The sequence below is a fragment of the Cebus imitator genome, unplaced genomic scaffold, assembly GCF_001604975.1.
Source record: "Cebus imitator isolate Cc_AM_T3 unplaced genomic scaffold, Cebus_imitator-1.0 Scaffold82, whole genome shotgun sequence".
Classification (NCBI taxonomy): domain Eukaryota; kingdom Metazoa; phylum Chordata; class Mammalia; order Primates; family Cebidae; genus Cebus; species Cebus imitator.
In genome coordinates this window covers 5,039,839-5,049,475 of record NW_016107397.1, presented here as the reverse complement: position 1 = coordinate 5,049,475, position 9,637 = coordinate 5,039,839, and the positions used below count along the sequence as shown (strand labels likewise).

The 9,637-nt window shown below is 42.7% G+C and overlaps 1 protein-coding gene across 4 annotated transcripts in view; it reads right to left on the bottom strand.

Annotated features, from left to right (window-relative positions):
• SMURF1 (SMAD specific E3 ubiquitin protein ligase 1) overlaps positions 1-9,421 on the bottom strand; it is a 120,736-nt gene extending 111,315 nt beyond the window's left edge. For all 4 annotated transcript variants that reach the window (XM_017533701.2, XM_017533702.1, XM_017533703.2 and 1 more), the window contains exon 1: positions 9,047-9,421. In XM_017533701.2, coding sequence (XP_017389190.1) covers positions 9,047-9,101 — 55 coding nt within the window. In that variant the 5' untranslated portion in view covers positions 9,102-9,421. The remainder of the gene's footprint in view (positions 1-9,046) is intronic.
• Positions 9,422-9,637: the final 216 nt, after the last annotated feature.

The following is a 9,637-nucleotide window of genomic DNA, read 5'->3' as shown; positions in this document are numbered from 1 at the left end:
TCCTTAGAATCTGTGAACAATTTCCTGGTCTTGATATTATATCAGAGTTTTACAAGGAGCTAAAACTTATACCCAGGTTTATAGGTATTTCCTCACCAGGCTCAATTGAGGAACCATGTAAGAACCCTCTGGAAACTATGACACGCTGTACAGACGTAAGGTATTAGTATCACTGACAGGTATGAACAGGCAGCAAGCAGTTCTTACGTCTATAATGTCTAGGGAATATATGTAGAAATAAAATTGAGTAAATTTTGGATTTTTTTACTCCAAAGATGTAAGAGGGAAAAAAGGCAATCTATGACATTGAGGTTACCATTTTTTCTACTTCTACAGAGCCAGATGTCAATACTGCTTTTTAAAGCACTTCTAAAATTAAAAACAATCCCTTAAAAAAAGTTCATGGCAAACATATTGACTATAAATACTTGGGAAAACACCAAATTATTATTACTGGCTTATGCAAATAACTGTTTTATTCCTACTTTAGGGATGAGATTATTTTATAAAAATAGGTCAGAGATAACCCCAAATGGCATTCTAAATAAATTATATAAACCAGCACTATTATTCAGAATCAAGACCTCAGTTTTTCAAAGAACTCACTATATAAACAAGATCTAAGGAGTCCAAATTTCTTAGTCTGAAAATAATTATTTGGTCTTATTTTAATATGATAGAACAAGCTTTGGAGGGGGGGTCAGGCATCTTGTTATCATATACTAAACATACTCTCTGGGAAAATGAGTCTGTTCAGAGCTATAAGAGAAGTAGCCAAGAATTTTATTCTGTAGAACCCAAGAATCCTCCTAGTAAGGAAATCCTTATAAACATGAGTATATACTTTGAAATGCTGTAACCTTTTAGTCTTTTAAAATACATTCGGCACAATCATTTTGAATTTTCGGAATGCCTATATTATTAAAACAATTACTGTTGGCAGCTACTGTAGTTACTAGTTCCTCTAAGAAATTCTTATCTATTTAAGAGCTTTTTAATCTGTTTAATTGTTGAAAAGCAATATATGCTCAAGGGGGTAAGAGAAGGGAAGAGATTAAATATTACAAAAGGCACCCAGCGAAAAGTTACACTCTCTTCTCTCTTTCCTCTCCTCTCTTTCCTCTGAAGAGGAGAACAGAAGAATCTCTTCAGAGGAAATCACAATCAACATCTTCCAGTGATATTCTATACAAACATATCTATAAACTTCCCCTTTTATTTTTATTTTTTGTTTTATTACTCAAATAGTACACAGTAGCCTCTGTTCTGAATCTTGCTTTTTTCTCCCCACTCAATAATATATCTTGGAGAATGTTCCATATCAGAATATAAGCACTATCTTGTTATTCTAAACAGCTATACATCATTAGGGATATACGACAATTTAACTAGTCTCTACTGATGCACATTCACGTTGATTTCAGTCTTTTGTAATTTCAAACAATGCTCCAATAATTTTGCACGCAAGACTTTATGTAAATGTGTGAATACACCTGTAAGAAAAAAGTCGTGCATCAGAATTGATAGAGCAAAAGGCATACACATTTATGACGTGATAGACAGTACCAAACTGCTCTTAGTACTTGCTGCTTCCATTTATATTCTCAACCACCAGGGTAAAGACCTGGTTTTCCACACCCTTGCCTCATCACAGGGTTTCAGACTCTTTGGTCTGCCACCCTTCTAGATAAAAAATTTGTTCCATTCTTACTTTTAATTTGTAGTTTGTTCAGTATGAATAGGGCTGATTATCAATTAAAAATAATTTTTTAACCTGTTAAGCATTATACTGTTTTGGGATTAAAAATAGTTTTTTAAAGAAAGAAAATGGACATTAGACAGAACAGGGCACAGTAGCATATACTTGTAGTCCCGGCTACTCCGGAAGCTGATGATCACTTGAGCCCAGGAGTTCCAGGCAGCAGTGAGCTATGATCATGCCAGTGTACTCTACCCTAGCCAGGGCAACAGAGCAAGACCCCATCTCTAAAAAAGTAAAGGAAAGCAAAGAAGAAGAGAGAAAATAGGGTTGTCTTTTCACATGTTTCAAATCCATTTCCATTTTCTTTTCTGTGAATTGTCCATATTCTTTATTTATTAGGTAATGGCCTTTTCCTAATTGATTTTGAAGGCTCTTTATATATTAGGAAAACCAGACTTTCATTTTTCATACCAATTATAAATTGCTTTTCCTAGTTTGTCTTTGCATGTTCATTTTATCCTATTTTTGCCATGAAGAAATTTTCCATCCAGCTAGTTTATTGTTTATAATTGTTTTTCAGCTGATCTTTTGGGTTTTTATATTATCTATAAATAACAGCAATTTTGTTTCCTTTCTGATGTCTTTCTTTAGTTATTAATAATAACGATTTTGACAGTGTACATCCCTGCATTGTTCCTGATTTTAATGGGAATGTTTCCACAATTTCACCATTTAAAGATGATGCTGGCCAGATACAGTGGCTCATGCCTGTAACCCCAGGACTTTCGGAGGCTGAGGCAGGTGGATTGCTTGAGCTCAGGAGTTCAAGATCAGCCTGGCAACATGGCAAAACCCCATCTCTACCAAAAATACAATCATTAACCAGGCATGGTGGCACATGTTTGTGGTCTCAGCTACTCCGGAGGCTGAGGAGGATCATTGGAGCCCAGGAAGTTGAGGCTGAGGTGAGCCATGATAGTGCCACTGTGCTCTGGCCTGGGTGACAGAGACCCAGTCTCAAAACAAAACAAAACAAAAAAACATGCCGCTATCGCATGGCACATTACCTGGCCTGGAAAAAACATAAAATAAAAATAATGCTGGCTTGGGCTTCTAACACTATTTCTCTAAAGATCTTTCTGAATTCATTGAGAATTTATCAATTCATTGTATTATTTTTCCATGTTTAATAATCGGTTCTATAGATTTTCTTACATTATTAGCTTTATTATTTACCTGGCTATTTAGGAATAACAAATAACAGGAATCTATGACTGTATTAACATTGTGCTACTCTATAAAGAATTCATGACTATTCATTAAAATATTTAATACATCTTTAGCAGGTCCTTTTGTGATCTAAAAAGATAGCTCTCTGGCATTACAGATAGGAAAACTGAATCATGAAAAGATTATAATTCTATGCAGCCCACCCCTTCTTCATTGTGGTACTTGTGTGAATTAAAAATAAAATTCAGACCTCCTGATCTCCAGTCTAGTGTTGGAGCCATAAGACAGCATTGTACCCTTTAGAGAACTCAGCGGATGCCCAACATACAAAGAAGAACGCAGGCTGCCATCTACAATCTGCAGCTTCGTGACATGCTCTTCAGACTCCTGAAAGCAAGCCCGAAGTTGGGCTCAGGAGCTTAAAACATCTGAAATGCATCACCCAGCGGCCAGGAGGATAGGTTCCTGCTCAGTGATAAATGATGCTGCCGACATTCCTCAGCCAATTAGAATTCCTTTCAGCTGCAGTGGAGGTGAACACAGCTGGAATTACAGAGTGGGGCGCATCACCAGACGCACTGATTTTACATTATTTAAGCCTTGTTTTAAAACAATATAAGGGTTTTTTTTCCCCCATTAGTCCAGAAATGTGGAAACAACATTCCACTTGATTTAACTATCTAAATGGATTAAATTTGTTCTGGAGACAAAACAGTAATACTGACATTTTTAAAAGATGTGCTCAAGCCACATGGCTATGGCTGTCCTTTAACTAGAAAGGCTTTAGGGACTTTGGTCAGTCAGAATGAGTTCCCTGGACAAGAAGCTAATTTAAGTTGGAGGCTTTCACTTACAAACTCACTTACAAAATAACAAACCAGTAACTTAACTTGTTCAGTGTGACCAAAAAAAAAAAAAAGATTCAAGTATTCCTTATTTGTTTTAAAAAATTTAACCTCTAAAATGTTTTTGAAATTATTAAAAATTGATCCAAATGAGCATCCTAAGAGTTAGCTTTCTTATCCAGCAAAGCGGAGCATGGTGAAGATATCAAATTATTTCGTCCATTTGAGGCTTTTTTGAGCCACTCAATAAAATGCACAATTCAGCTATTTTAACTGTTAACCAGTGCCCACAATGTTTTACAAAACAGCCAGTCTAGATAACTGGATCAACTCAGCTGATATTGAAACATTGTCTTTTTGTCTTTTTTACTTTCTTAATCCATGAGGAAATATTTCATAAATAACAAAGCCACCAACACCTCCTTTCTTTCACCCGGAGTTCCACACTAGAACTTGATATTGTGACTGAAACAAGAAAATGAAAATTTGTGCAAGAGAAAGAAAAACCCGACATTCAGAAACGACTTTTGTAACTGCAAGATTAGGGGTTTTAAACTCTGACAGATGGACTTGAAGTAAAAAATCCTAGTTAGATAAATCACAACTACTGTAAAAATAGAGATAGAAATAAAGCATATGAACAATTTCATGTCTAAAGTCAGTTGGGTGGGCCAAGAAGATTAAAAGGAAAAAAATGGATTTGAAAAAAGAAAGTTGTTTTAAAAGGCAACACAAATGTGATCAAATCACAAGATCAATGATAAAACCTGATTTGGCAGAACATGATTCTCTTAAAGTATAATTGCAATTCAGGTTTTGCCATAGCATTTGTTCTAACCCATCCAACACCTTCCGATAATTCCACTCAAAGAACTGCCTTAACTGGGTCTTCCTAAGCTTGAGGCAGACCCTAAGGAAAACATAAATACAAAGGCGAGCTAAAAACTGACCACCTATCCATCTTATCACAGCAACTGTGTTACATGGTTGTTGAAAAAAAAAGTTATGCTGTCTTACATAAGTGAGGTTCTTTGCTGGTACAAATTGATAAAGTCAACTGTCTTAACAATTTTCTTAACCTTTCTTAAGAGAAACTTAACTATTTTGACTCAATTGAGACACCTGTTATTGATCAACTGATGTCATCAACAGCTATTACTACAACTGTTTCACTCAAAGTTGCAACACCTGACTGCCAAAACGCAAGTCACCCATACAGCCCATGTGCTACAATTTTAAAAAAACAACCTCATATTTCCACATGCTATCAAGGAAAGTCTCTTTGTCCCTCTCTATTTGGAATTAGAGTTTTTCTTATTTCACAATATGCAGTCATGCTCCAAAAGATCTAAAAACACCAAGAGATCTGAGACTATTTCAATGCATAAAAGCACAAAAAAATTTTAGGCACTTGGTATTTCAACTAACTGGTTGACATTACAACAAAATTTAATTTTCTTGATTAAATTAAGAGCATTGTAGAACCCTGAATTCCATTATTTTACCCAAAGTGGCCTAAACAACGTGTCTGGGATTCATTTGTGTACCATATAAGAACAAAGTCTTTGCAAAAACTGCTTAATTTTTCAATCAAAATGTTTCTAAAGTGTTTGATTTGCCAGTAAACTCCAAAACTGCAAGATAACGCTCTTTAACAAAGATCACTTGATTTTGGATATATTAGGCCCCCAAACCTACTGAAACCATTTAAAAACTATTTTCCTACTAAAATACCACAAAGACATTCATTAAAATGATACTATTTTAAATATAAAGGCTCAAACATTCTTCTACTGTTTAATCAAGGTTGCCAAAGCAGTTCAACATATTACCCAACAGTTTTCAAAAACAATCCCACATTAAAAAAAAAAAAGTCATAAATATAATCAATACACAAAATTAATGTTTGGCATAAATCAAACACATGTGCTACACTCCAACACAATTTTCTGAATATCAGGATTAAGAATACCAGCAAGCCTAAGTGCCCAACAGTAATTTGAAGTAAGTAGGTAGCCAAATTGATATACTTGTGAGAAGGAGGATCAGAAAGTGTTATCATGGAGCTGAAATCTCATTATATATATAAAGAAACTGAGACCCAAAAGTTTAAATAATGTGTTCCACAACACATAGTTAATGAGAGATCTGTCCAGAATCCAGGCCTCCTAACTCTAAATCTAATGCTTATTCACCCCCAAATACAATCGTGGACCCTAAAGTTCTAAACGCAGTAACTTCACTATCTTTGCAATGAATTATGCTCTATGTCTATTCATTGACTGGTTGAAATATCCTTTATTTTTAAAAGTCCTTTTTTTTCAAATATCATACATGGAAATAATCTCTGAAACCTGCAACAAAAATATTCAACTTTTGAAAGACTGCTACTCAACGTGCCAGAAATGAGAATTCAAGCTTCCCTTAACAACCAGAAAGATGAGGCCAAAACCTATTCCACTGTCAACAAAATTTCTAGTTCAAGCCTTTCCACATAAAATAAAGTTCCACGGACTGCTAGCATCGCATGTGTACACCATCGCCGCTAAACCTCAAGCCTATTCTAAGGATGAGCACACTCACAGATCCTCTCAGACCATTCATAACATCTACTGGAAGGGAAAGGGAAAAGGTGTTTTAGAAAGAACACTCATCACCTGACCCATCCCTATCAAATGTCATCCAAAAATTCCTTAGAGCATTCTTGCATGGATAACATCTAAATTCCTGAATCCAAAAGTAATTTGGGAGGAGGACAAACCAAGTCCTTCCTTTGATAGGCCTAGGCTTTGCAACTAGGATTGATTTATATATCTATATATCATAAACATTTCAGTTAAAACTTATTCCTTCTAAAACATTCATTATATTTCTAACAAAACTCACAAAATCAGTTACTTTCACTTTTAACGAGGTACTGAAACCAATCTGATGTCAATTACAGACTCAGTTGTAAATCAGAACCAAGTTAAAAGTTTTACAAGTATTACAATCTCAAAAATGTTACTTTTATGTTATCACATAAATAACAATGTATCTACATTGTATCTACAAAGTGAGAAGTGTTTCCCATCAGCCCTGACTTAAAGAAGCATATTTCCCCAGAAGCAAAGATCCCAGAGGGAACTACCTGTTAACGTTACAAAACCAGGGTTTGGGTTTGAGTCCAAATCATTATCTGACATCTTTATACAAAAAACAAAATCTTCTCTTAACACAAAAATTGGCCTGTGCAACAACTATGGGCTTCAAAGTAAATTTTTGTTTGAAAAAAAATTACCTGTTGTTTGCATGGATTTTACTGATGACTTTATGGCTGCGAATCTGCCACAAAGTGTTCAAAATGCTCTCTTTGAAAGGACCTGACCAGACCCGGACTTGGAGTTCTCACCCGACTGGGCCACTGAACAGAAAAATCCAGAGGAAAATCCCTGACGAGGATTGGAATGAACTTTTTAGTTTCCTTCCGGAGCTGGAAATACTTGAGTTTGGAAAGTCCTAGAGCAGAGCCACATTAGCAACACGGCCATCCTACTTTAGGGATGAATTGAAACTGGGAAGAGAGTAGTACCAAGGAGAGTGAAAAAGGGAAGACAAGGATGCAGCCTGGTCCAGAACCTCTAGAGCCCGCTGGGGAGACAGGTTGGCATCTACACACAGCCGCGCCACCAAGTCGCAGGCCCACGGCAGAGCGTCGCGCTCACTCTTGAAGGTGGCACTACAGAGCCACCCAGGAAACACAGGCTTTTCATTGAAGACGAAATGAATGAAGGAGCCTGCGTGTGGGTAGCTTCCAAAGCCTCCAGTGAGTGTGGGAGTAGGGATCAGCGTCTCACCTGGGCTCAGGGGTGCTGAGTGTGGGGGTGATAGTGAAGTGAAATGCAGAAAAGTTAAGAATTGAAGAAGCAGAGTCAAGAGTAGCTAGCGGTCTGGCGTAAGAGACAGGAAGTGGCCCAGACTGAGACTGAAGAGGGCTGGACCAGGGGGGAGTGAGGAGAGCAGGACTGGAAGCAGCTACTAGACAGGATGGAGAAATTTGAGGCTGAAGGAAAGAAAGGGTGGAGGCCCAGCCAGACAGCATGAGGGGGCGGGGCCAGGTAGGAATGTGGGCGGGGCTTGAAAGTGAGGGGCGGGGCCAGGGGAAGAAGGAAGAAGGACGGCAAGGGAGAGGTAGAAACGAGAGGATTGAGGGGTTCAGACGCGGGTGGGTGAGTGCAGGAGGGGAGAAGCAAGTGGGCAAGTGGAAGGGGAGGTAGCAAAAGAGGATGGAGGTGGGGGAGAAGCGGGTGGGAGGGACCGGGAGGATGAAGAGAGGGAGCAAGTGGCAGGGGACACAGGAAAGCAAGAGAGAGGATGGGAAGGTGGTGAGAAGCGAAGGATGAGACCAAGGGAACAGAGGCGAGGCCAGGAGGAAAAAGCGAGGGGGCAGGTAGGCGGAGATAATGGGAAGCGAGGAGAAAGATAGAAGAGGTAAAAACAGCGGAGGAGAAAAAAAAGGAGAAGCGAGGGGGCGGGACCAGGGAGAAGTGAGGACCGAAGCTAGGAAAGAAGTGAGGAGGAGGGACAAGGAAGAAGTGAGGGGGCGGGGCCAGGGAGAAGTAAGGAAGCGGGACCAGAGAGAAGCGAGAGAGCAGGGGCCAGGGAGAAGCGAGGGAGCCTGAGCCAAGGAGAAGTGAGGGGGCGGGGCCAGAGAGAAGCGAGTGGGAGGGACAGGGAAAAGTGAGAGGTCAGGTGCCGGGACGGGGGTAGGAAGAAGGGAGGAAGCGAGAGACCACTGGGGATGGAGGTGAAGGGCAACGGGGAGGGGCCTGGCAGGAGAAGCCAGGGGTCAGGTGCCAGGAAGAGACAAGGAAGCGAGAGGCTAGGGGCCGAGTCGGGGAGAGGTGAAGGGATAGGACCTGGAAGGAGATACAAGGGGCGGGGCCAAGAAAGGAAAAGCGAGGGGCGGGGCCAGAGAAGGATATGCAAGGGGCGGGGCCAGGAATGAAAATGAGAGGGGCGGGGCCAGGACGGAGACGCGAGTGGGCAGGTGCGGGGGAACGGGAGGAAACCGGAGACCGAGGGGGCGCGAGCGGCCAGGGGGCGGGGCCGGGCAGCGGTGAGGGGGCGGGGCCGGGAGGGAGAAGCGAGGGGCGCACGCCGAAGGGGGTGACGAGGTCCTGGGACAACGGCCGGCGTGGGGGAGGGCCGCTTCCAAGGGCGCCCTGCGGGGAATTCCTGGGCGGGCGAGGGGGCGCCGGAGCGCGGGTGGACCTCCTGCCGGCCGTACCTGTCAGACGGATCTTGATGCTGGAGCCGTTCCTGCGCGTCCCGGGGTTCGACATCTCCCGCCAACGATCGGGCAGCCGCGGATCCAGCGCCGCCGCCCCCCGGCCCGGCCCGGCCCGGCCCCGCCGCCGCCGCCTCAAGGTTACGGCTCCGGGCTGGGCGCCGGGGTCCGAGCCGGGACACAAACTCCGCGGCCCAGGCGTCTGGGCGGCTGGCGGATGGCAGAGCCGGGAGATCGGTGCTCGCTGCGGCGCCCTGACCCTCGCTCCTCCCAGCCGAGCCCAGTCCCGAGCAGCCGCTGCCGCCTCCACCACCTCAGAGCCGGACGCCCGCCGCCCTCGCCGCTTCCGCCGCCGCCGCCGCCTCCCCGAGCCGCGCGCGCGCCCGCCGTCGTGCCGGCCCGGCCCTGCGCGCCCCCGCGCCTGCGTGCGCGCGCGCCCCCGCGGCGTACGTCGGGGCGGGGTGGGTTGCGCCGCTACGTCGCCCGCCAGCCTAGAGCGCGCGGGACCCGGATCCCGCGGGCTGGGGTCGCTCAGCTTCCTCCAGCTGGCGGGTGGGAGGGTCTGGGCTTGAGACCGGGAAGGTAGAGCAA